We start from the raw sequence: 26,141 nt of genomic DNA on the forward strand, positions 1-26,141 counted from the left end.
ATAAATGCGTGTATATGTACAGAGTGCGATTTCATGTATGGAAGAAGTATTCTATGAAGAGAAATTACATCTTAAATTCACGTTAATCGCCTGCAATCGGGTAATTTACAATCGAAATTCTGCGTATATCGGTGCTTGAAACTGTACATATGTAAACAGAGACTTAATTCGATAAGTATTAATTATTACTTTTTCTTAATCTCGTTATTTAATTTCGCAGATATGTACATTAATTTCTTTCTAACATTGCATTGCCAACGATGTTACGAAGGAGAGAAATGCAAGTTTGTTATTACACATAGGATCATAGTAGAGAATTGTACTTAAACTTTGACGAAGTAACAAAAAGGATAATTGTGTAAGTGTGTATATTATAGATTAATTTTAGACTGATGTGTGAACACAAGCGTAGGGCATATTTTGTGAGACAGGCCGTTCTTATATATTATCTACTAACGGAACAGCGGAAACGGAAGGAGAAACTGAAAAATTACATTTGTTCTGCAATCGGTACCGTTCGAATCAGCCAGCAATTAATGATAAAAATTAGAATTAAGATGTTTTATAACAACGTGTAACAGAATAATTTTTGTTATGCAAAACCGTCCATTTATTATACATTGTTTTATAATTGATAGATGGCAGATATTGTTTTAATGTATAATTATAAATTTAATTCATTTATATTGTTTAAAAATGTACAAAAAAAGATTAATTCCTGAATTGTAAGGCGATATTGAAACGTCGTTTACACTTGCGTTGTTGCGTTTACATGAAAACTAATTGTTTTATATTCTTGTTAATATTCTCTATACATTAATCAAACGTGTTGTTAACTTCTTACGAAAATGGGAGATTATACTGCTGTCAAAATACTACTAATAATTTTTTCAAATTGTTAACTGTGTTTCACTTCTCTCGTTTTACATAAATATATCCACTTTTATGAAGTACTTTTATTGAAGTATTAAACACATACATGCTTAATATGAAAAAAATTAACTTTATCTTTTTCTTTCCTTTTCTTTATAGGTAATATAACATATCTTTCTGCACGAGTGTAACTGGGAATATTTCATTTAATTTATATATGTTTCTATTATTTTTATTATAAATACTTATAAATAATGCTCATAGTTATATAAAATATGAAAATAATTCGTCAAATGTTATAGATCCGAAACTCGTTGAGTTTTTCTCGGATAATCTTACATTTTAAAATGACCGCTATATTTTCGCGAATCCTCGGTCACGATCGATTCGCTGTCGAGCACATGGAAACCTATCAAAACTCTACTCGATTATGATTGGTTCGTCCGGTTACTGCTAGTTTTACATGTTGCAGGTCTTATTACTTGCTACTCGAAGTTTCTTCGTATGCTCCGACTCCGACTTGAATCATGTGGAGGACTGGAGGGGAGAAGCATGATACGCAATGGAGTATCTGTCAAACATCATCACATCTTTTCTACTAGTTTGGATCTTCGCAGTTTCCACGGTAAAATACATTTGCCTGGCATCGAGTCGTTAATTCTTTTATGTCACTCCGCTCGTCGCAGCTGGCGGATATTTGCAATTATGTTAAATTAAAAAAACAAGAGTCAACCTCGTCAACCGAGGTTGACGAAAATGAGAATTTTGACATTAAAATCGTACAAAATCTCGATACTTTAATCTGTCTCTGATTTCGTAACTCATTCAAGGTATTTTATTCGTGTTAAGTCTCTTGTCCTTCATTATGTTTCCAGACCACCGCACATTACTGTGTGTGGGGGCTGTGCGAGTCATGGGAGTACTGCTGTGACGAGAACGTTTGCTGCAGCTCCAAAGACTACGACATATGGATCACGCTGTAAATATATCAAATTAACTCGTGGAATGTATCGTGCTTTGGCTGCACTCAGATTAATTAATTTATCCAAATTTTGAAACAGGGTGATCATAGCCGGAGTCGTAATCGGAATGGTGGTAGCTGGTACGTGTCTCTACTACAACATACGTCGTATCTACCTGTATCTGCAACGAAGATACCACGGTATCAATTCCGTGTCCATGCCAGCGGAGTTCGAGCCTGACGGAAGATCAATAAAGGTTTCATTCCAGGAGTAAAACGGTTTTCTGGACCAACAGTTTTTAATACTCTAGTTTTTTTAACTGTGAGCAATAGATCGGTTAAGATAAGTCTTTTAAGTTAAGTGTTTGCGTATCTGAAAATAGATATTTCGGAAGTAAGGAGAGTAAGATGGATCTCTGTAGCGGGTCATTCGATTTATTCAAAGAAAGTATTTATTCAGTGTTCTTTGTTGGGTATCCATTTTGTAAGTGTTACTCTGGAGAAGAGATTCTCACGAATTGTTGCTAGCCAAAAATAATTTATTTTTATATGTTACAATGTATCAAAAATAGAAATTGCACCGTAGTGCTAAGAACAACTGTATTTATACGCCATCCTAAATAATTCTGTTGCTGCACATTACTCACATAATTTAATAACTACGCTACTTCATCTAGATCATCCAAATTGTATCTCCATTCAAGTATCTTCGCGCTAATTCGAAAAGCGTTCCAATTCTCATCGATTTTCGGTGGACGCGGTTTCACATGTACGGCCTCGCACTGCTCCTTCATTGCTTCAGGAATAAAGAAGTCTGAAAGTTTTGGCATAATATCCTTTTGTCGTGGTTCGGGATCCTTGGTTCTTGTAACAGCGCGTGGAAACATTTCCTCATCCAAGGACAAGTTCACCAAGTCTTTGTAAATCGCTTCATCCAACTTAAAATCCAGTGCTGTTGAGATCTATTGCACAAAGATACTCTTCAGTCTCGCGTAATCACAGTAGTTATCACGTTCACCACTTAAAAGTTAACAATCCTTACCTTTCCATTTAAAATAGTCTTTTCTAAAGGTGACAAGTGATTTATATCTGCGCTAATCTTCTGCTGCTCGAGCTTCTTCAGTTTGTCAGCGATGCACACGATGGAATTACATTTCGGATGTTCCAACGATTGCCCAACATAATGTCGCCCAGATTCAAACTCCTCAGTACGATAATTTTTGTGCCAAGGCAATATGAGATGCAAGAATTCTTCCAATAGTTCCGGTTCATCTTTGACATGTGGATTTTTTACATTAGTTTTAACGGAAAATGGCTTATTTTTTACCAACATCTTGTAATATGGCATATGACTAGATTGCAATGACGGTGTGGCAGATTTTGCCTTAGGAGCTTCAGCTCTAGTCGCTGGTGGTTTCCCTAGTTTTGCAACTCTTGGTATGGGTACAGGCTGCAGTTTCGCAGCTCCTTTCGACGTATCCTTCATCTTTTCCTTTCCCTTCTGCTGCAAGTTCGTATAATTCTTCACAATGTTATCTAGTGTCTTGCTAAGTTGCGATACATCGTGCTTCTCTTTGACGTCACTCGCGTGACACATTTCTCCAGTTCTTGCCGCATCTTTGACAGCCTGTGACGTATCTGGAGCATTTTCAGATGCAGTATCGCCCGTGTGTGTCGAGCTGTCCGCCTTACGCTCACTCGAGCATGCCCCTTTGTCACCGGCACCTGTTGCTTTCTCAGGATTCACGATTCTAACAGGCGCGTGAAGAGTCACGACGCTCCTAATCTTTGGACCTTCTGACTGTTGAGTAGCTTTCTCTTTAGATTGTTTAACAGTCTCCTCTTCATCCTGCTCAGACTGACGGAAGCTAACCTTTGGTCTTGAGATTTTCTTACTGTCCGGTTTTCCCGACATGACTATCGCTTCTCAGAAATTTGTGATGATCGTTACACGAGTAATTTAGACAACAACACGCCCTTCAGTAATGAAACTCGGCTATTAAACCATCGCGGAGTTTGCGACGCTGAGATATACAATGTCACACGCACTTAACCCGAAAGTCTGATCGCGTGCGAGATTGCAGTTTTTACGTTACACAAATGCGACTAATTAAATTCAACTTCTCTTCGAGGGCGAGAGGATATCGCAATGTCATGCCAAGGATTTTACTCCGCTAATCTCACAGCCGTTGCTTTTTGAACTTGTTTTGAACCGCTAACCTCGAAACGCGCATGTTCTTACATACAGGTCTGGAAACTACCTCTAATTTCAGTGGTGGGAGTATGGCTTTTTGAAGACATATTTAGTTTCTAGCACAACCACTACTCGTCGCTGTCATCGATGTCCGCAGATAAATATAACCTGAAAAACCGGAGATAAGAACCCACGTGTGTTCATGACTCTTATTGAAAAACGGTTATTGACTACAAAAGTTATCGAAACGTTTATTGAAATGACGAAATGGTGTGCGGTACCGAATTGCAAGACCGGCAGTAGAACCGAGCAGAAACGTTCTTTATTTCGAGTGCCGAAAGACATTGTTACTTGGAAAAAGTGGGAAAAAGCTATTACCCGCAAAAATAAAATAAAAAGATAAAGGATAGATTTAAACATAAAATCCTGATGGAAAAAATATAATAAAATTTTGCTAAAATGTATTTGAAAATCTCTATCAATTGATCCCGGTTCATTATCATTTCATCATAAATTTTCAAACTTTTGGAATATTAGATATAAAATTTATAATAAAATACGAAAATTTATAATAAAATATAAAAATTTATGATGAAATGTTAATGAATCGAGGTCAATTGACAGAGAGTTTCAAATACATTTCAACAAATTTTATTACATTTTTTTCCATCACGGAAGGATTCGTTTTTATTCACACTTAATTTTGAGAATAAAAACTCAATTTTATTTCATATACATATTTCACTAATTCATTTATAGTCTTAAATTATTTAAAGCGTTATTAATTTATCATATTGTTTTGTGAAGACTGCGAGCGGAATAAAGACGGACAGATATTCCCCCGGCCTCTGACGTCCCTCGTCGCCCTGCGAACATCGATCGCAACGCCTCTAGTGGCTACTAAAGAAATAAAAAGTGACACACAAAATGATCCATCTCCACCTCTGAAGTTTCCAGACCTGTGTATAACGCCCGGTGTCCACGATGCTAGAAATCGGTCCGAGAAATATGTAGCCAATCAACTTGCACTTCTACGGAAAAGCCGCAAGTTGATTGGCTACATATTTCTCGGACCGATTTCTAGCATCGTGGACACCGGGCTTAAGACCGTGGTCACGCGCGAGTAAAAGTCACTAGCAGCAGCCAGTGAGTAAACGCTAATTCCCCTAGTTCTCCATTGAGAACGAACCTTGTTCCTGATTGCAGAGTTGCCGACACTGAAACCGCGACGCGTCTTCCCAGTTTCAATTTGAATAGTCGTAACGACTTTTCGCGTGGCGTGATGCGTGTCATAGCGGGACGCGATTCAACCGGCGTCGCGACCGTATAAAGCTGTTTGAACGCCTTCGATGCGACTGTGACACTAAAAAGTGCACCGGTTTACATAAGAATGAAGTCTGTGTAAGTATTAGCAAGTTTACGTTGTATTACATCGTCGCGGACTGACGATGCGACATTTGCAGTTGCACACTTTGTTGTGCCTAAATGCACAAAGCTTTAGATCGCGAGCTAATGTTCTCTTCGCGAATATTTTAGGCGACCGAAAACGCCAGCTCGTAAGCCGGCCAGTCGGCCGAAGGGGTCGAATATGCTGTCGAAAGATCCCGTGCAGGTCTATTGTCGTTTGCGGCCGATACAGGCTGCAACGGACGTCTCGTGCATGAGGGTCACGTCTGACACAACGGTGGTTGTCACGCCGCCGGAATCAGCAGTCAACTTCCGCATGATAATCAACAAGGAGATCCAAACGACGTTCAGTCGTGTGTTCACACCAGACGTCACGCAGAAGGAGATATTTAAAACGGTCGCTCTTCGCCTTGTTGAGAATCTCATCCACGGAAAGAACGGTCTCTTGTTCACGTATGGCGTGACAGGCAGCGGGAAAACGTACACGATGACTGGAGAGCCCCAGGACGCTGGCATCATGCCTCGCTGCTTGGACGTTATCTTTAACACTATCAAGGATTATCAGACGAAGAAGTTTGTCTTCAAGCCAGATAAACTAAATGGCTTTGACGTGCAAAGCGAGGCTGATGCCATGTTGGATAGGCAGCACGAGCTTCACGCGGGTCTGTCGCAGAGAGCTGGAAGGCCTGCTAAACAGTAAGTTGATGTATAGAGATGAATAACTTTATTATTATTAATTACAATTTTATAATTATATTAAACACATGATTGTTATTATAATTTCCTGAAATGATGTGCAACAGCCGTAAAATAGACAGTGACGGAGACAGCAATCCAACACTGACTCACGAACGTAACGAATCCCAAGCTGTAGCAGTCGAGGCAGATAATGCGTACGCTGTATTTGTCACGTACGTTGAAATATATAATAACAGTGTATATGACCTGTTGGATGAAGACGATATCAGAACCAAGTAAGTATGTACGTGTATGCAAGAAAGAGGCAGCACGTTAATAAATTTATGTATTGCGTAAACAAATATTTTTATGCTCGGCATAGGACACTACAGAGTAAGATTGTTCGAGAAGACGGCAACAAGAATATGTATGTGCACGCTGTGACAGAAGTCGAGGTGAAGAGCGCGGAGGAAGCTTTCGAGCTGTTTCAACGTGGACAAAGGAAAAGACGCGTCGCGCACACGGCACTGAATGCAGAGTCGAGCAGATCGCACAGCGTTTTTACTATTCGACTTGTACAGGTATATCCTCTTAAGATACTTCAACAACACTAAGAGTTATCTATTCACAAATCGTAATTGCTTATAATTATTTTTTTTAATATTTTAGGCACCTTTGGATTGCGAGGGTGAACATGTGATGCAGGATAAACGAATCGTGTGTGTAAGTCAACTGTCTTTAGTAGATTTGGCCGGCAGTGAACGCACGAATCGCACGAAGAACACCGGTCAACGTTTGCGAGAAGCAGGTAAGACATTTTTCCCGCCACATTCACGAAATGCATATTTGATTTGATGAGATGGAATTATTTGAACAATAAGAGTAACTTTCAGGGAATATCAATAACTCTCTCATGACTCTGCGCTCGTGTTTGGAAATTTTGAGAGAGAATCAGAGTCAAGGTACAAATAAGATGGTGCCATATCGAGATTCGAAACTCACTCATTTGTTTAAAAACTACTTCGATGGCGAGGGCCAGGTCAGAATGATAGTCTGTGTAAATCCGAGAGCAGATGATTATGACGAGACAATCGTACGTAATAAAATGATAAGGCTACTAGGAGGAAATATAGAATTACCGCTGTTAATTTATTTAATATTTTTATTTTAGCAAGTCATGAAATTTGCGGAGATGACTCAAGAAGTGCAAGTTGCGAGGCCTAATGCTGCAAAATTGGATCTCGGCTTTACACCTGGACGAAGACACGCAAATAAGGTAACAGAATAAATAAAGCGCAGCTATTACAAGCTCAAGTAATATTCTGACGGTGTGAACTTTATTATGAATAATAATACAAAATAACATAAAAATTCGTTTTCTCTTAGATATTCAAGGAAGCAAGGAGCAAATTGGAGAAAGAACGACCGGAAGCCGCTGATTTGGACCTTGATCTGGGTCTGGTATACAGGTACCATGATTTGGACAGTAATAATTTTTTGTAAAAAATTTGTTCTCTGCTTGTTTGATAAAAAAATTTTTATATTCATCACACAACTCAATCGAATATAATTGTTTCAGTTTGGGCGGACCATTTCCTCAATTGGAAAATATTTCTCCAGACGACGATCAAGTCATGCAATCCTTGATACAATTCCTGAAGCAACGTATCAACAAACGCAATATATTCCGCGCGGATTTACTACGAAAACGTGAGACTTATTTCAGCACGTTGAACTTGCCAATCAATTCAATAAGATAATATACTTAAATATATATACATGTATCTTGTTTGTAGAAGAGAATTTCCGAAAAGTGTTGGTAACTGTCGAACAAGAGAACATCAACCTAAAAGTAGAAGTCGCTTCATTTAAAGCTGCGAACACGCAACAGAAAAGAAAGGTAAAAATCTTTTCGTTAATATCGAGTTGTGTAAAATCAAGATACATCGTAGGTGTATCACGGCACGTTACATTTTTACAGATATCTGCATTAGAGGGACACCTTTGCAAAACGGAGTCGCAGATTGATAATCTTCTACGTAAATTAAATAGCGCTAACGAAACGATACGAAATCTGCAGCAAGAGGTAAGCACGAGTTTAATCGAATCCTCTCCCTGTTTCCGCGCTAATTTTATTTTACTAACAATATCATGTTTACGCGCAGTTGAGTGATCGGGACTTGGCGCTGAATCAACGTCTGATAGACAGGCAGAGAGTAAAGCAGAGGTATAACACGAAGATGCAAGTGGAGACGGACAAGATGAACAGGGAATTAGAAATGAAGCTGCGCCAACAGCGCGAACACCTCCAAGTAATTATTCCAAAATTAAACTCCGACTCGAATAGTGCTGAAGATATTAACGTGTCCCCTGTGCTGTCTAGAATCAAATGAGAGAAAAGGAAGATAAATTGCGATTGGTGAAGCAAATTCTGGTCGATGACGACAACATTCCCGTGATCTCGCTGAAGGAACCAGCTGCAGAACCGAAAGTGGTCAGCCCAAGTAGAGACAGAATATCACGAAAGGTTGCTCCTTTACTTTCAATTATGCTTCATTCTTCTGTCTCGAAACTCAAATCGTAGATTGCGCTTAAGTAAAAGTGAAAATTCAAATAATACTCCTTCTTATCACCAGTGAATCAATATATATAGAAATTTATTTATTCGACCACAAACTGGTTATACAGTGATGACAAATCACGCAACGTTTCGACCCAACTATTTCGGTCCTTCTCAAGCGTGAAAACACCCCACACTTTAGTTTTACATAAAAGTCGCTTTCTAAAAGGAAAATAAAAAATGAATATTAAACTTATAAATACAGTGTCCAAGTGTAATAAACTTACTGGCAGAAAACAACTTTAACAAACACTCGGATTAACAAGAGAACGTGTCACACCACAGCAGATGAAACACAAATGAGAGAGAGAAGCCAGTCAACAAGCAAAACAAAGTCAAATCTCGAAAACAGTCCTCAAACACATTTAAAAATAGAGTCATATATACAAGGAAGATTATCCGTGTCTTTGTGAACATTAATAGAATTGTCATTACATTTGATAAAACACATTTCCGCGATCTCTCTCTTCCTGCGATTACTTTCCTGATGTAAAACTTTAGTATTACACCAATCAAAGTTGTGGTTATGACACAGTCTATGATTGCTAACCACCGACTGGCAGCTAACATCCTTGATATCACAAATATGTTCATTAACTCGTGTCTCTAAGTGGCGCTTAGTTTGCTCTAAAAGTGAAAACAATTTTATTTCCTGCACACGTACAGGACAGAGTACCCGTCTCGAATCCGAGATACAGACGATCGCAAAGCGCTGACAGATGGGTCGACCACAGGCCTCAGACCCTCGTACCGATCGGAACCGTTCTGCAACCGTTGATGCAGAGACGGCGAAGCGTGACGCGGCTCACCTCGCCGAAGGAGCTCACGGATGGTGCATCTAGATATTGCCTCGTCGCGCAAGAGCACGATACCGACGGAGAACTCGAGACGAAGTTGTACAAGGTTGTGACAACGAGATACTCGGCCGCGATGCTTGCTTAGTCAGCGTAACGTTAATATAATATTTCTCGACGTTCCGTTTCTTTGAAACAGGGCGATATACTGCCGACGAGCGGTGGCGGGGCGCAGGTGGTGTTCAACGACATGGAGTGCTTGAAACAATCGTCGCCGAAGGCGAGGAAGCGTACGGGACCGGAGGACGATGGGAACTTGGACCAGGTGGACGCCTCTACGCTCACGGAGACGAAACGACCACGGGTAACGCCATCATAACGTACATGATTCATTTACCCATAACGGAATAAAAAACGTTCGGTGTTACACGCGCGCGCGCGCGCGCATCTCTTATTATTATTGTAACTTGTGTAAGAAGTTACGTATGTGATATATTAATTAATGTACATGTATCCGTGACCATCTTGAGATCTAATCAAGAACACAACTATTTAATGCAATCATTTTATTCGTAATATTCCATTCTAAATGAGAGATCCAAATAATCAATTCTATGATCGGATATTATCGGGTAAGCAGATGGAATTTGTATGTAATACTCATTGATTCTTATAGAAATGTACGATAATATGTCAATCTTATTGCACATTTCGCGTATACGCATATGGATTATTAGAGCTATTTAATTATTTAGGAAAGCACGTATGAAAAAATGAAAAAATTCTGCCAGATATAAAACACGCACATACACAACTTTATACATGTATTATATATTTATATATAAATGCAGCGTTACGATTCTTTAAATTGTAAAGACGTATGTGGGCGGAGAAACGGATCCGGTAATGAATTAGCACCCGAGGTATTTCTTTGTAAATCCAGAACGCGACGCTCCTGTTCCGAGCTGCAATCAATACCATTTTATGAAATTATGTACAAATTTCTATGGATTTTAATTTGAATGTTTTATGTAAGTTTTTACATTTTAATTTCTCTCTTCTTTAATGGAAAAGGTTTTTTAAAGTATGTGACTGTACGTAAAACATGTTTAATGAAATTTTAAATTTGCTCGGTTTTTAAGATGTAAAACTATGAAGAGTTTAACATTAGTTAGATATTTACGAGATAAATTGATAAACAATATTAAATTCGAATATAACTTACCTGTTTACCACATTCTTATCACTTTCCTTCACGAACGTTACCAAGCCGTACGAATTATGTTTATCTAAAGTTCCATTGTAAACCAACAGGTCATCTACCAATATCTGCAAATTACAAATATTTTTAGCACAATCGAGAAGTCAGCGAATCGCAGCATGAACGTATTTGCTGGCGAAGTTCATTTCTCTTACTGCAAATTCTTTGACTCTCCTTTGCAGAGTTTTTCCATAATTCCATATCTTTATCTTCGATACCGTAACAGGCTGATAAAATATCAGATACACACGATTTGTCTAAAACAGGAACAATGTATCCAGAAATTAAAGGACGAATAATCAGCTATCATCTCACATGATTGATCTTTACTTACTTCTCCAGGAAGTATAGGTGCCAGCCAGGAATGGCGTCCGTCTTTCGTATTATTTATTCCATCGATCAGTTTATCCGGTGTACGAATATCGTTATTTATGCCTTCTATTATGTTAACGCTTTCAGGAAATGCAGCTATATCTGGCAGAGAGTAGGCGATATTAACTAGTATTAGCAATAATAAATATATACATGTAAGATAAAAGTACTTTGCTGATGTAAATAATAAATATTCTTTCTTCCTGAGGGACATGTGTGTCATAAAATTGCAGGTCTACATTAAACGTACTGTCGGTAGTTAATTTGATCTCATTCCCATGATTATCATATATCTGTATTCCATTGAGACCGACATAGTAAGAGTCTCCCCACGTGGAGAATATTATTATTTGATAAACAAATCCTTGCGGCATCGACGGAGCTTCATAATTCAAATCCAAAGACTCGAGTTCTAAATTTATACAAATATACGTGAAATATGTATTTGACGTACAAAGTTTCGTTACACGATTCGATAATATGTACATACCTTCGGTCGATTTAACTGAATCAGTAGTATAATTCGGAAGATCTATTTGGGCTAGTGGATTACTGACGAGACTAATCTCTTGAACAAAATCATAATGGCAAGATCCCGGTGCGCGTCTCAACAAGAAACCTTCAAAATCCTCGCCGTGTAAGTGCTTACCGTCCAATTTAATCAGCAGCTGTTTTATCTAAGCGAAACAGATTAATTGATTATTAATACTGTATATATTGTCGTTGAATAATGTACAGGGTGGGGAAAAATTATTGGTCAAGCTTTCGCCAGTCGATTCTACTCGTCGAGATCGCCAACATTGCATCATAAACATGGCGCCGCAAAATTAACTTTCAAGGTCATTTTCAATGTCAAATTTTTTTATTGGCTTAGTCGATTCTACTCGTCGAGCTGAACAAAAGTCTCAAAGGGACCATATGCCGGAAATCAATATTTCATAGAGAAATCTTCGTTTGAAGTTTTTTTTGCCTGAAATTTCAAAAAAATCGATTTTTATGAAGTCAGAAAATAAATCTGATGCTTATAAAGTTCTTAAAATCATGTTCTGAATATCCTGATCATGATTAGCGAAAATCACCCCCCAAAAATGACCCTGAAAAATTCGTTATTCTTAGAAAAAATTTGGTAAAAAATTTAAACAATTTTTTTTTAATTTTACACTGAAAATTGATTCAAGATCAGCGGCGGTCTTCTAATAATCACGAAAAAGGTCTGGATATGGATGGAAAGCTTCTTAAGCACAAGTAACGAATGTCTTATGGAGCGATATATTATTCCTCTCCGAGGCAAATGACCATTGCTTTAAGGAACCAACAGCCGTTGAAATGTTACTGGGTACCAAGATACCCCGAAGGGAACAAAAATTTACCACGCCCACTTCGTTGTTCCTGGGTAGCGTTAAGAGTAAATTAAGCAGATTTTACATTCATCACAATAATTTTACGAAATTTTTTGGCTTCTAAAAACTTCAAACGAAGATTTCTCTATGAAATATTGATTTCCGGCATATGGTCCCTTTGAGACTTTTGTTCAGCTCGACGAGTAGAATCGACTAAGCCAATAAAAAAATTTGACATTGAAAATGACCTTGAAAGTTAATTTTGCGGCGCCATGTTTATGATGCAATGTTGGCGATCTCGACGAGTAGAATCGACTGGCGAAAGCTTGACCAATAATTTTTCCCCACCCTGTACACGTTGAATATCTTACTCCACAATAAGACAGCTCCAAAGATGCATTATAATTCCAGATTCGCATTCCTGTTACGTGCACATCCGTATCAAAACTGACGGTTATCGTAATTCTCTTGTTCGATGTTAGATCCGCTAGCCACATGTGATCCATGTCGGTTGTAACGTTATGCCCATCGATCAGATTTGTTAAATGCGCATCACCTATAGCGCAGTGTAAATTGGCGTTTGCTAATGAAACGGTTACGTCCTGATCTCCGATTAATTCTATACCAGTGAGACCTACAAATTTTGTCATCGATCAGAGCGTCAAAATTATCTTCTCATAGCAGTAATAATACGTTTTTTTTTATTTAATTTAATTTGCTTACCAACCAAGTGCTGTAAACCCCAGTTGGATACAATAATTAACTGAATTTCTCTGCAAGACAAGGCGCTAGGATTGTAAATTTTCTTATTGGCGGATGCGTGAGAGATCTCATTACTTTTCTGCCTTGCAGAGATAATCTAAAAAGAAATATTTGTACTACATTCGAGTATAAGTTGAATAAATTTTGATTAATATAATAATTTTAATACGCAGCTAGCTCTCTTACATCATTGGTTGTTGCAGTTATTGGGCGAATTATTTCTTTTTCCTCGTAATCTGACATCGCATTATTAAATTCTATGAACGTGTTATCATATTTTGATATCAATTCCAGAATAGTTTCATCCGTCGTAAATAATATGGTCTACATCAGCCAATATTCGTGCATTATAAAATTAATAACATTACTATGTGTATAATAAAAATATCGACTAATATATCAAGTTGCTGTTAATTTAATAAATTTATCGATATACGATAAACATGTTCCCTATGATACTAGGACTGGTAGAGTTTGAAACTCTGCATTACGATATGTAATTTGGTAAAATTTCTTACATCACCAAAAGAGTCAGGAGTACCCATATCGTCTCCCGATGCTTTAGCAATTTCTCCATCAAAAATGACAGTGTCGTTTAATTTAATAATGATATCTTTGGCTCCTCGAAAGGAATGTATTCTAGATTTGTTATAATTCTAGAAGGAAAAAACAGAAGCAATTTCAAGTAAAATATTTTTCCATTCATGTTCAGAGATTTGATGTGTGTGATTATCGTAAAAAATCCTACCCATATTCTGATCATTGCTACAGTAATCGTGAATTCAAATACTATATTAACATAATGGTGGTCACCATTTGAATATGGTGTCAGCCATAAATTTGCATCATCCCTGGTTCGATTAATACCATTGATTAAATTATTTACAGCATGAGGATTATAATTATTGCCCAATCGTTGAGTGATGCTTGTCGTGTCTGTATATATCTCCTTTACTTTTGCTGGTTCTCCGGTGTTCGAAAAAATTTCAATACCGTTAAGACCCACATAATGTTTGTCTCCCCAGGTAGAGAGAATGTCAACTACTAATGTGTTTCCACACGGTAACTCAGGAATAATAAAATTTCTATAAAACTCTGAAATAGCGTAAACTAAATTATCTCAAAGTGGAAATAACAAATTTAATATTTTACAAATATTGAAAGTACGTGTAAGGGTGCAAAATGGATATTGACCTGTTGGCAAATCATTATTTGATATATGATCTATATCTTTGGCAAAATTATTCTTTAATGAAATAGAAGACTTAGAAGTTTCTTGATATTGACTGGATAACGGATTCGGTTTCTCTTCGTTTTGCATGCCAAGTGCAACTGAACTTGTGGAATAATTGGCATCTGGCAAATGTAATGATGTATCTGCATAATCTTGAATACGCGTAGAATATTCAAAATCGAATCTTTCATCAGATGTCACCCTGTCGCTCCCGTAATTTTCACGTGCTGAATGATCGTCATGCTTCTCCATCTGTTTCCTTTCCAGATACGCGTCTAATTCGCGAAAATCATTTTCCGTATGTTTCGCATTCACAACGGCAGAACAAGCACGCGTTCTATCCTGGTTAACTTGCATTTCTCCAGTCTTCGGCGTATTTGGCAGCGATTTACTTGCGGATGTTTGCAGTTTAATATTACTGTTAGTATCGCAAAGATTACTTAACTGTGTGCTAGACTGTGTACTTCTATAAATATTAAAACAAAATATTTTTTACATTTCTATTACGTTTTCATTATATTTTTACATTCTAAAGAAAAAGCGAGAAAAGAGTCAAGTCTTACGTATTGTTATTTCTTTTGGTGGAGATATTTCTAAAATGATATTGATCATCAATCAAAGAATTTTCCACGTGCGATGATTTGGAGTCATCACTTATGTTTATTTTTGCTGCATTACTGACAAAAAGTAAATGTAAATAAATTAGAGTATTTTGTCATTTATTTTTAATATGCTAGAATGAGTCCTGCGTAAAAGTCTTACGTACTCGGTCATCTCCAGCAACCACGATGGCATTTTAAACGTATCGTCAGCCGAGGATTCGGTCTTCTTTTGTGTTTTTTCGTAGGTAACATTATCCATATTCTTTCTTACTTTAACACTGATAGTACTGCGTTGCGCTACAGTTTAATGTTATGATGGTCTAATAACTCGCCAATCACACATGTAATCTACTATTTTACAGAAAACTTTTCCGTTGCAAGTGGTTTCACGTCCCGAAAAAGTACGAGCGCCTAATAATTTGCATGACTGCGTCACATGTTCCCAAGTTGTTCAACCGACCGACTAGAAATACTTATCCTATTGTCGGCTCGTTCGATTCTCGCCTTGTTTGCCATTGTTACCATGACTACCCCTTGGGTGTCGACGACGTAAGCAATTTTAAATCGCTGTAATGATTAATGCGGCCGTTATCGTTTCTGCGCTGCTAACGAGACGGTATCGCTGAATGAAAGACAGTGCCTCCGCTAATGTATAGCTCTTTATTTCTCATTATTGAGAATTACACTCATATCAGGGAGTATACCAATGACAGCGATGCTATATATTACTCCACAATACTTTGGTCCACTGCAAATCACAAGGACGAAAAATATACAGAGAATAAAATTCATATTGATAATCAGTTTGTACTTTGTTTCCTGCGATAGCACGATACACATGCATATCGCAAATTAACTTCATTACATTGCTAAACACTTCCAATGCTTTACTTTACGATATAGATCGATACGTTATATACGCTACGTGTGTATATATACATATAATAAATATATATTTAATTTTAATATACATGATTGATAAATGAGTAGATGGATAAATAGATGTAATACAATATGATTGTTTAGTTATATATATGTATATGCAAATATTATGTATAAAGTAATCACCAATATATCACCAATTGTTTATGATATAAAATGAATTAAATATTGGTTGTAGATTAATCATGAAATTTTCTAATGTACAATCGCAATATACAAATAAATAACAAGAGATCAAACGTCATGTCATGTAATCGCTCGTGTCATCGAATAAATAAGGCCATTCTTAACATGCTATGTCTTGTGAGACGCTCGCGGTAGCTTTGTAACTGAAACATTGTTTTTCTTATGTCAGAATTCTATTCCGTATATATAGCACGTTTCGTCATCCATTCTATATGTTACGCGTGTTGGAAACTCTATGTTAGATAGATACGAACGCGAGTTTGTAATTTTGGCACGATACACCTACAAAAGTAAAAATACTTGACACTTTCGGTGAGAAACGTAAAGATCGAGTATTCAGTCGACTTGGTTTTCATTCGCCTCTAAGCTAATATATGTAGTGTCTACACTTTGTAGATTCTAATATAAAGATTTATCAAACATATACAAAGTGTAAAATGAAATAATCCCAAAACTAATACCTGCATTTTGAATGATATACAGGCTTGGTAAATCCTCTTTCTTACAGTAATTTGGCATTTGGTTTTACGTAATGATTTCGAGACTAGCGTACTAAAATCATAGGAAAAATACGGTATTCATTAGATGTAGACATATCCGAACTTGTGATGCGATCAGCAACAATGGAAAGATACTTTGTTCTAGTAACATCTAGTTTCCTTTTTGTTCTAATAACACGCCCGTAATATAGCACATGAATCGAGATCCATGTGGTTGTCAGGTACTTAATTTAATATCTACTTATATATATTGCACGAGTCCTTTTCCGCTGAATTGCAAACTCATGAGACTGACACTTGGAGTAGTTATGAAAAACTGGCTGCCTAGCATAACACACAAAAGTCATGATTAAGTAATCATTTTGTTCTTATCAAAAATTTCTGTCTAAATGGATAGAAGTGAAAGGTACCCTTCTATCAGAATATACAGGGTTCGCACCCTTACAACTTTTAGAATCTTTAACGTCTGGAAGAAATATTGTAGAAAACGGTACAACTCCTACAACAACGAGGCTTCAGTAGCTTATTCATCTAAGAGCATCGTGTATCAGGCGGATCGTCTCGTCAGGAGGAACGTTCCCGTCGACAGAGATATTATACACATATTTCAGTATCGCGTAATAGTGAAATCCGGCCGCTACGGCTACAAAAAGATGCCAGATTGCGTGCGCGAAAGGTATTCGACCGTCCGACTTGAAGAAAACTAAGCCGAAGACGTATATCAATCCGCCCAGTTTCAATTCCATAATATCGTAATAGTTATACTGCAAAAGGATATAAATGAAATATAACATCGATACATAATAAATATACATAATAAATTTCACTCAAGTATGAGAACTCGGTTTCCTTTTCAGTTTCCTCGTTTCTTTAACGACCGGATATTTCGATATGATATTGCTTCACTTACCACTTTAAGGATCATGACACTGGGCCCGATACCCATAACTACATAGAAAATCGTTTCAAGCATCTTATATCTCTCATGGAAGAGTTGCTGATAGAGAATGCCCATTATAGCCATGATCCAGATGACATATCGCATCGCGTGTAGAAGCTCGTTATTGTGTATGTTCAACCATGGGAAGTAACTGGCTGCTATGAAAATGTATATCATGGCACGATCGCAACGATGCAACGCATCTTTCAGGGATCTGGAACATCACACCCGGTAAATTTATTATTACAGTCAATTATCACAGTAAATTTATCATTACAGTCTTGCACGACGCGACAATTTATTAGAAAAGTCCGTAACGAAAAAGACAATGCGATCAAATAATCGTACCTATGGTAATTGCAGTACTGCACACTGTGGAAAATAGTGGACACTCCAAAAAGGAGGATCAAGGAGGTGCCGTATACGTAACTGGAGATGTACTGATCCGACGTACTTGAATATCGAAAAAGCCTGACACTACAGATCACGGATGGTATAATCCATATTCCATGAGTCGCAATATTTGCCACATGTTCTATGGAAGTAGGAATATAAGCCTCGTTCGTGCACGCTCTTCGATTCATCCATTTTATCCTATAAATATGCACTGTTTTATTTCCCGTCTGCATATATTCATTTTCTCTGTAGTAAACTACAGTAAATTTTACAGGAAATTATTAAAAGTAAAAAAATAAAATTTTTATTAGAAAATTATTCACAATGAGTCTTTAGTACTAAAGTAACGTTGCATGTGCTCTATCATATAAATAATGCACAAAACACAATATAACATTTATAACTTTAAGACTGACAATATTCTGTAGAAAGGCAGAGGAGAGTTTCTATAAATGTTTTTAGCGTCATTTACTATCACATCAATACGCCATTCTATTACATAAAGGAATTATGTACAGAGATCTTGTATAAAGGAAAAGAAGATTAGTAGACGTGTCAAAGGTTTAGTTAAACTCGTACAAAGCAGATAATAAAATTAGAAAGGAGTACTATGTTACAGCTCAGATTATATAATTTCCACGTCATATCAGAAAAGAAGATCAAATGCTTACGCACATCTCTAACATGAAGCTCGTTTCATAATTCATTAGCAGAGTACATAAGATATGTACGAGCATGTATATGAGCATGCATATGTAAGAGAAAGCGTATACTACGACATATATGTACAGATCATTATGTCAACTAACGGTACCTGCTTGCTCTGAATTATTTTGTAGATGAAACCTGTTCCAAGAAATTCCAAGAAATCGGTTCCGTGCATCCACACTAGTAGAACGTTCCACAGGACTCGTTGCTCGTGGACATCGATCTCTCAATCTTCTACAAGCGGTGCTAGTGCGTATCATTAAGAATTCCAAACTACCCAACGCATGCATGAATTTTAATCTCTTTTAACACATTCACCGCCGTCGCGTAAATAAGTTGAATTTCCATTCACGCTATAAAGCTGGACTGTAAAGATTTACTGTAATTTTAATAGAGATATTAAGTTGCTTACAAACGCACTTTATCCATTGCGCTTTTCTATTTTTATTAAACAGTCATATTCTTGCAAATATATAATTGTTATACACAATTAAGTGTTACAATATTATTTTTTGTCTTAATGTTGTTGCATTTATTGTATGTCAGTTACCGATGACGATCGTAGCGATGAATGTGCTAAGCTCAGTTACTAACGCGTAATCGCAAAGTTAATAGAGAAGCCTGAATGCAATATAAAATTATCTGAAAAATAAGAAGATACGTCAATACGTAACACGCAATTCCTCTTTTCTCTTAACACATTGCAAAATATATATCTATTGGGTTGGCCAAAAAGTAATTGCGTTTTTTTTTATATAAATAAAAGGCGAATTTTTCATGGGAAACAAAAACTTTATTAAGCAATATATTGTCCATTTTGTTTGACTATTTTTTGCCATTTTTCAGGCAACTTCATGATTCCGCGCTCAAAAAAGTTCTTATCTTTTTCAGCAAAAAACAATTCCAACAACGATTTCATATTCTCATCAGCAGTCAAGGTTTTACCATTCAAGGCGTTTTGCAAAGAACGAAACGAATGGTAATCTGATGGTGCCAGGTCTGGCGAATATGGTGGATGTGGTAACACGTCCCATCCAAGCTGCAACAATTTTTCACGAGTGACCAAACTTGTACGTGGTCTAGCGTTATCATGGTGAAACGCAACACCTTTGCGATTCACCAATTCTCGACGTTTCTGTTTGATGGCATCGTTTAATTTATCCAGTTGACGACAGTATACGTCTGAATTAATGGTTTGATTCCTTGCAAGCAGCTCAAAATACACAGTCCCACCAGACTGACAGCATAATCTTTCTTTGGTGAATATCTGCTTTTCAAGTGCTTTCAGCAGGTTCATCACGATCTTTTTCGTTTGACGTTGTTGTAGACGATCCATTTTTCGTCGCCTGTTATCATACGTTTCAAAAGTGAATCATTTTCCTCACGTTTCAAAAGAGAATCGCAGATGTCAACACGCTCAGTGAGATGAATTTCTTTGAGTTCATGTGGTACCCAAATATCGAGCTTACTAATGATGTATCTAAGTCGTTTTAAATGGTTTTCAACACTCGATTTCGATACGTTAAGATTCTCAGCAATCTCTCGTGTCGTTAAACGCCGATTGGAATCGATCGGTGCCTTTATTTTGCCATCATCAATTTCGATTGGCCTTCTTCCTGAGCGTGGTGCATCTTTCACATTAAAATCCCCAGATCGAAATTTAGTAAACGAATTTTGACACTGCCGCAGTTTTAAAGCATCTTCGCCATATATTGGGTTGGCCAAAAAGTAATTGCGTTTTTTTTATATAAATAAAAGGCGAATTTTTCATGGGAAACAAAAACTTTATTAAACAATATATTGTCCATTTTGTTTGACTATTTTTTGCCATTTTTCAGGCAACTTCATGATTCCGCGCTCAAAAAAGTTCTTATCTTTTTCAGCAAAAAACAATTCCAACAACGATTTCATATCCTCGTCAGCAGTCAAGGTTTTACCATTCAAGGCGTTTTGCAAAGAACGAAACGAATGGTAATCTGATGGTGCCAGGTCTGGCGAATATGGTGGATGTGGTAACACGTCCCATCCAAGCTGCAACAATTTTTCACGAGTGACCAAACTTGTACGTGGTCTAGTGTTATCATGGTGAAACGCAACACCTTTGCGATTCACCAATTCTCGACGTTTCTGTTTGATGGCATCGTTTAATTTATCCAGTTGACGACAGTATACGTCTGAATTAATGGTTTGATTCCTTGCAAGCAGCTCAAAATACACAGTCCCACCAGACTGACAGCATAATCTTTCTTTGGTGAATATCTGCTTTTCAAGTGCTTTCAGCAGGTTCATCACGATCTTTTTCGTTTGACGTTGTTGTAGACGATCCATTTTTCGTCGCCTGTTATCATACGTTTCAAAAGTGAATCATTTTCCTCACGTTTCAAAAGAGAATCGCAGATGTCAACACGCTCAGTGAGATGAATTTCTTTGAGTTCATGTGGTACCCAAATATCGAGCTTACTAATGATGTATCTAAGTCGTTTTAAATGGTTTTCAACACTCGATTTCGATACGTTAAGATTCTCAGCAATCTCTCGTGTCGTTAAACGCCGATTGGAATCGATCGGTGCCTTTATTTTGCCATCATCAATTTCGATTGGCCTTCTTCCTGAGCGTGGTGCATCTTTCACATTAAAATCCCCAGATCGAAATTTAGTAAACCAATTTTGACACTGCCGCAGTTTTAAAGCATCTTCGCCATATATTGGGTTGGCCAAAAAGTAATTGCGTTTTTTTTATATAAATAAAAGGCGAATTTTTCATGGGAAACAAAAACTTTATTAAACAATATATTGTCCATTTTGTTTGACTATTTTTTGCCATTTTTCAGGCAACTTCATGATTCCGCGCTCAAAAAAGTTCTTATCTTTTTCAGCAAAAAACAATTCCAACAACGATTTCATATCCTCGTCAGCAGTCAAGGTTTTACCATTCAAGGCGTTTTGCAAAGAACGAAACGAATGGTAATCTGATGGTGCCAGGTCTGGCGAATATAATGGATGTGGTAACACAATCCCATCCAAGCTGCAACAATTTTTCACGAGTGACCAAACTTGTACGTGGTCTAGCGTTATCATGGTGAAACGCAACACCTTTGCGATTCACCAATTCTCGACGTTTCTGTTTGATGGCATCATTTAATTTATCCGGGTGACGACAGTATACGTCTGAAATAATGGTTTGATTCCTTGCAAGCAGCTCAAAATACAGAATACCTTTAAAGTCCCACCAGACTGACAGCATAATCTTTCTTTGGTGAATATCTGCTTTTCAAGTGCTTTCAGCAGGTTCATTACGCTTGCTCCACGGTCTTTTTCGTTTGATGTTGTAGACGATCGATTTTTCGTCGCCTGTTATCATACGTTTCAAAAGTGAATCATTTTCCTCACGTTTCAAAAGAGAATCGCAGATGTCAATACGCTCAGTGAGATGAATTTCTTTGAGCTCATGTGGTACCCAAATATCGAGCTTACTAATGTATCCAAGTCGTTTTAAATGGTTTTCAACACTCGATTTCGATACGTTAAGATTCTCAGCAATCTCTCGCGTCGTTAAACGCCGATTCGAATCGATCAGTGCCTTTATTTTGTCATCATCAATTTCGATTGGCCTTCCTGAGCGTGGTGCATCTTTCACATTAAAATCTCCAGATCGAAATTTAGTAAACGAATTTTGACACTGCCGCAGTTTTAAAGCATCTTCGCCATATATTGGGTTGGCCAAAAAGTAATTGCGTTTTTTTTATATAAATAAAAGGCGAATTTTTCATGGGAAACAAAAACTTTCTTAAACAATATATTGTCCATTTTGTTTGACTATTTTTTGCCATTTTTCAGGCAACTTCATGATTCCGCGCTCAAAAAAGTTCTTATCTTTTTCAGCAAAAAACAATTCCAACAACGATTTCATATCCTCGTCAGCAGTCAAGGTTTTACCATTCAAGGCGTTTTGCAAAGAACGAAACGAATGGTAATCTGATGGTGCCAGGTCTGGCGAATATGGTGGATGTGGTAACACGTCCCATCCAAGCTGCAACAATTTTTCACGAGTGACCAAACTTGTACGTGGTCTAGCGTTATCATGGTGAAACGCAACACCTTTGCGATTCACCAATTCTCGACGTTTCTGTTTGATGGCATCATTTAATTTATCCAGTTGACGACAGTATACGTCTGAATTAATGGTTTGATTCCTTGCAAGCAGCTCAAAATACACAATACCTTTAAAGTCCCACCAGACTGACAACATAATCTTTCTTTGGTGAATATCTGCTTTTCAAGTGCTTTCAGCAGGTTCATTACGCTTGCTCCACGGTCTTTTTCGTTTGATGTTGTAGACGATCGATTTTTCGTCGCCTGTTATCATACGTTTCAAAAGTGAATCATTTTCCTCACGTTTCAAAAGAGAATCGCAGATGTCAATACGCTCAGTGAGATGAATTTCTTTGAGTTCATGTGGTACCCAAATATCGAGCTTACTAATGTATCCAAGTCGTTTTAAATGGTTTTCAACACTCGATTTCGATACGTTAAGATTCTCAGCAATCTCTCGTGTCGTTAAACGCCGATTGGAATCGATCGGTGCCTTTATTTTGCCATCATCAATTTCGATTGGCCTTCTTCCTGAGCGTGGTGCATCTTTCACATTAAAATCTGCAGATCGAAATTTAGTAAACGAATTTTGACACTGCCGCAGTTTTAAAGCATCTTCGCCATATATTGGGTTGGCCAAAAAGTAATTGCGTTTTTTTTATATAAATAAAAGGCGAATTTTTCATGGGAAACAAAAACTTTATTAAACAATATATTGTCCATTTTGTTTGACTATTTTTTGCCATTTTTCAGGCAACTTCATGATTCCGCGCTCAAAAAAGTTCTTATCTTTTTCAGCAAAAAACAATTCCAACAACGATTTCATATCCTCGTCAGCAGTCAAGGTTTTACCATTCAAGGCGTTTTGCAAAGAACGAAACGAATGGTAATCTGATGGTGCCAGGTCTGGCGAATATGGTGGATGTGGTAACACGTCCCATCCAAGCTGCAACAATTTTTCACGAGTGACCAAACTTGTACGTGGTCTAGCGTTATCATGGTGAAACGCAACACCTTTGCGATTCACCAATTCTCGACGTTTCTGTTTGATGGCATCATTTAATTTATCCGGGTGACGACAGTATACGTCTGAATTAATGGTTTGATTCCTTGCAAGCAGCTCAAAATACACAATACCTTTAAAGTCCCACCAGACTGACAACATAATCTTTCTTTGGTGAATATCTGCTTTTCAAGTGCTTTCAGCAGGTTCATCACGCTTGCTCCACGGTCTTTTTCGTTTGATGTTGTAGACGATCGATTTTTCGTCGCCTGTTATCATACGTTTCAAAAGTGAATCATTTTCCTCACGTTTCAAAAGAAAATCGCAGATGTCAATACGCTCAGTGAGATGAATTTCTTTGAGCTCATGTGGTACCCAAATATCGAGCTTACTAATGATGTATCTAAGTCGTTTTAAATGGTTTTCAACACTCGATTTCGATACGTTAAGATTCTCAGCAATCTCTCGTGTCGTTAAACGCCGATTGGAATCGATCGGTGCCTTTATTTTGTCATCATCAATTTCGATTGGCCTTCTTCCTGAGCGTGGTGCATCTTTCACATTAAAATCTCCAGATCGAAATTTAGTAACCCAATTTTGACACTGCCGCAGTTTTAAAGCATCTTCGCCATATATTGGGTTGGCCAAAAAGTAATTGCGTTTTTTTTATATAAATAAAAGGCGAATTTTTCATGGGAAACAAAAACTTTATTAAACAATATATTGTCCATTTTGTTTGACTATTTTTTGCCATTTTTCAGGCAACTTCATGATTCCGCGCTCAAAAAGTTCTTATCTTTTTCAGCAAAAAACAATTCCAACAACGATTTCATATCCTCGTCAGCAGTCAAGGTTTTACCATTCAAGGCGTTTTGCAAAGAACGAAACGAATGGTAATCTGATGGTGCCAGGTCTGGCGAATATAATGGATGTGGTAACACAATCCCATCCAAGCTGCAACAATTTTTCACGAGTGACCAAACTTGTACGTGGTCTAGCGTTATCATGGTGAAACGCAACACCTTTGCGATTCACCAATTCTCGACGTTTCTGTTTGATGGCATCATTTAATTTATCCGGGTGACGACAGTATACGTCTGAATTAATGGTTTGATTCCTTGCAAGCAGCTCAAAATACACAATACCTTTAAAGTCCCACCAGACTGACAGCATAATCTTTCTTTGGTGAATATCTGCTTTTCAAGTGCTTTCAGCAGGTTCATCACGCTTGCTCCACGGTCTTTTTCGTTTGATGTTGTAGACGATCGATTTTTCGTCGCCTGTTTATCATACGTTTCAAAAGTGAATCATTTTCCTCACGTTTCAAAAGAGAATCGCAGATGTCAACACGCTCAGTGAGATGAATTTCTTTGAGTTCATGTGGTACCCAATATCGAGCTTACTAATGATGTATCTAAGTCGTTTTAAATGGTTTTCAACACTCGATTTCGATACGTTAAGATTCTCAGCAATCTCTCGTGTCGTTAAACGCCGATTGGAATCGATCGGTGCCTTTATTTTGTCATCATCAATTTCGATTGGCCTTCTTCCTGAGCGTGGTGCATCTTTCACATTAAAATCTCCAGATCGAAATTTAGTAACCCAATTTTGACACTGCCGCCAGTTTTAAAGCATCTTCGCCATATACATGACATAACTTTTTACGAGCTTGCACAGCGTTTTCCCTTTTCGGAAGTAATAAAACAAAATATGAGGAAAATGTTCTTTTTGATTTTCCATTTTGAAATCGACGGCAAAGAAACAATTGTTAACGAAATCGTGTACTTTCTTTTTGAAAACAAGCTTGAACTGTGATCATATATATAATCTTAAAACATTTTATATTAATTATATTAAGGAATAGTTGTCTTAAAATCATTTTAAAGCATTAATCTTCATTATAACGAATGAACCTAGTGGATACAGACCTCTAGAGTCGCCTGTGGTCCTTGCCGAAAAGCTCAAATAGTATAATTATACAATGTTTACATAAACTTCTAAGTTATTATTTCTCACATATAATTACACTGATTATTTCATACAGACGATCGGCGGATAGAAGTCATAGCCACATAGAGATCATGCACACATGACTTAGGTTAGAATAATGCCTATCCCGCGGCAATACAGATTGCTGGTCGTAGATAGACAACATTATCGAGTATAATGTTGTCAGCTTTACATATCAATAACTTGTAGTCGAAGGCTTGCGTGAAGATGTTTTTAATCATGAAAAGGTATTGATTTATAATTTCAGTCATAAAAAATATATATTAG

General features: G+C 37.3%; 5 protein-coding genes and 1 long non-coding RNA gene across 11 annotated transcripts; 2 read left to right on the top strand and 4 right to left on the bottom strand.

Moving 5' to 3' along the window:
• Positions 1-1,345: 1,345 nt before the first annotated feature.
• LOC113563306 lies at positions 1,346-2,425 on the top strand. Its single transcript, XM_026974772.1, has 3 exons — positions 1,346-1,498; positions 1,749-1,852; positions 1,935-2,425. Exons 1-3 carry the CDS (start codon positions 1,436-1,438, stop codon positions 2,107-2,109), a joined length of 342 nt encoding a protein of 113 aa, XP_026830573.1. The 5' UTR covers positions 1,346-1,435; the 3' UTR covers positions 2,110-2,425.
• On the bottom strand, positions 2,356-4,256 carry LOC105286209. Its single transcript, XM_011350984.2, has 2 exons — positions 2,877-4,256; positions 2,356-2,796 (listed from the first exon to the last, which is right to left on the bottom strand). The coding sequence occupies exons 1-2, from the start codon at positions 3,747-3,749 to the stop codon at positions 2,494-2,496; spliced, it is 1,176 nt and encodes a 391-aa protein (XP_011349286.1). The 5' UTR covers positions 3,750-4,256; the 3' UTR covers positions 2,356-2,493.
• A 999-nt stretch (positions 4,257-5,255) lies between these two features.
• On the top strand, positions 5,256-15,568 carry LOC105286216 (kinesin-like protein KIF23). 2 transcript variants are annotated; one of them, XM_011350999.3, is made up of 16 exons: positions 5,256-5,429; positions 5,565-6,131; positions 6,239-6,409; positions 6,496-6,694; positions 6,783-6,921; positions 7,007-7,206; positions 7,285-7,389; positions 7,500-7,582; positions 7,693-7,823; positions 7,910-8,013; positions 8,095-8,199; positions 8,279-8,425; positions 8,497-8,640; positions 9,400-9,636; positions 9,727-9,891; positions 15,234-15,568. In XM_011350999.3, exons 1-16 carry the CDS (start codon positions 5,419-5,421, stop codon positions 15,294-15,296), a joined length of 2,571 nt encoding a protein of 856 aa, XP_011349301.1. In that variant the 5' UTR covers positions 5,256-5,418; the 3' UTR covers positions 15,297-15,568. The 2 variants fall into 2 exon arrangements, with proteins under 2 accessions (XP_011349301.1, XP_011349300.1); XM_011350998.3 differs by having other exon boundaries at positions 15,461-15,568.
• Positions 8,746-9,400, bottom strand: LOC105286215. Its single transcript, XR_895200.3, has 2 exons — positions 8,961-9,400; positions 8,746-8,895 (listed from the first exon to the last, which is right to left on the bottom strand). It is a non-coding gene; the product is annotated as an uncharacterized LOC105286215 (long non-coding RNA).
• Positions 10,079-15,380, bottom strand: LOC105286214 (protein KIAA0556). Of its 5 annotated transcripts, none has more exons than XM_020033970.2 (14): positions 15,263-15,380; positions 15,060-15,173; positions 14,457-14,962; positions 14,011-14,357; positions 13,781-13,918; positions 13,449-13,586; positions 13,224-13,359; positions 12,872-13,134; positions 11,651-11,837; positions 11,411-11,572; positions 11,123-11,262; positions 10,944-11,045; positions 10,753-10,856; positions 10,079-10,492 (listed from the first exon to the last, which is right to left on the bottom strand). In XM_020033970.2, the coding sequence occupies exons 1-14, from the start codon at positions 15,355-15,357 to the stop codon at positions 10,381-10,383; spliced, it is 2,544 nt and encodes an 847-aa protein (XP_019889529.1). In that variant the 5' UTR covers positions 15,358-15,380; the 3' UTR covers positions 10,079-10,380. The 5 variants fall into 5 exon arrangements, with proteins under 5 accessions (XP_019889529.1, XP_011349297.1, XP_026830568.1 ...); XM_011350995.3 differs by having other exon boundaries at positions 14,011-14,372; XM_026974767.1 differs by having other exon boundaries at positions 11,411-11,837.
• A 173-nt stretch (positions 15,569-15,741) lies between the features above and the next one.
• On the bottom strand, positions 15,742-19,507 carry LOC105286213 (monocyte to macrophage differentiation factor 2). Its single transcript, XM_026974771.1, has 4 exons — positions 18,877-19,507; positions 18,015-18,260; positions 17,637-17,880; positions 15,742-17,490 (listed from the first exon to the last, which is right to left on the bottom strand). The coding sequence occupies exons 2-4, from the start codon at positions 18,248-18,250 to the stop codon at positions 17,254-17,256; spliced, it is 717 nt and encodes a 238-aa protein (XP_026830572.1). The 5' UTR covers positions 18,251-18,260; positions 18,877-19,507; the 3' UTR covers positions 15,742-17,253.
• Positions 19,508-26,141: the final 6,634 nt, after the last annotated feature.

The sequence above is a fragment of the Ooceraea biroi genome, chromosome 13 (assembly GCF_003672135.1).
Source record: "Ooceraea biroi isolate clonal line C1 chromosome 13, Obir_v5.4, whole genome shotgun sequence".
Lineage (NCBI taxonomy): Eukaryota > Metazoa > Arthropoda > Insecta > Hymenoptera > Formicidae > Ooceraea > Ooceraea biroi.

Bases quoted from the DNA above. Each gene is read 5' to 3' on its own strand.
- LOC105286213 (XM_026974771.1), bottom strand. From the start codon at position 18,250: ATGAATCGAAGAGCGTGCACGAACGAGGCTTATATTCCTACTTCCATA. The intron at 17,881-18,014 runs GTACGATTATTT...GTGATGTTCCAG, and splicing joins CAGTACTGCAATTACCATAG to ATCCCTGAAAGATGCGTTGC. The intron at 17,491-17,636 runs GTAAGTGAAGCA...ATCCTTTTGCAG, and splicing joins GTGTCATGATCCTTAAAGTG to TATAACTATTACGATATTAT.
- LOC105286209 (XM_011350984.2), bottom strand. From the start codon at position 3,749: ATGTCGGGAAAACCGGACAGTAAGAAAATCTCAAGACCAAAGGTTAGC. The intron at 2,797-2,876 runs GTAAGGATTGTT...TTTGTGCAATAG, and splicing joins AGACTATTTTAAATGGAAAG to ATCTCAACAGCACTGGATTT.
- LOC113563306 (XM_026974772.1), top strand. From the start codon at position 1,436: ATGGAGTATCTGTCAAACATCATCACATCTTTTCTACTAGTTTGGATC. The intron at 1,499-1,748 runs GTAAAATACATT...TTATGTTTCCAG, and splicing joins GGATCTTCGCAGTTTCCACG to ACCACCGCACATTACTGTGT. The intron at 1,853-1,934 runs GTAAATATATCA...ATTTTGAAACAG, and splicing joins TACGACATATGGATCACGCT to GGTGATCATAGCCGGAGTCG.
- LOC105286214 (XM_026974766.1), bottom strand. From the start codon at position 15,357: ATGGATAATGTTACCTACGAAAAAACACAAAAGAAGACCGAATCCTCG. The intron at 15,174-15,262 runs GTACGTAAGACT...ACTTTTTGTCAG, and splicing joins TGGTTGCTGGAGATGACCGA to TAATGCAGCAAAAATAAACA. The intron at 10,857-10,943 runs GTAAGAGAAATG...TGTAATTTGCAG, and splicing joins GGAGAGTCAAAGAATTTGCA to ATATTGGTAGATGACCTGTT.
- LOC105286216 (XM_011350998.3), top strand. The intron at 6,695-6,782 runs GTATATCCTCTT...TTAATATTTTAG, and splicing joins TTACTATTCGACTTGTACAG to GCACCTTTGGATTGCGAGGG. The intron at 8,200-8,278 runs GTAAGCACGAGT...GTTTACGCGCAG, and splicing joins TACGAAATCTGCAGCAAGAG to TTGAGTGATCGGGACTTGGC.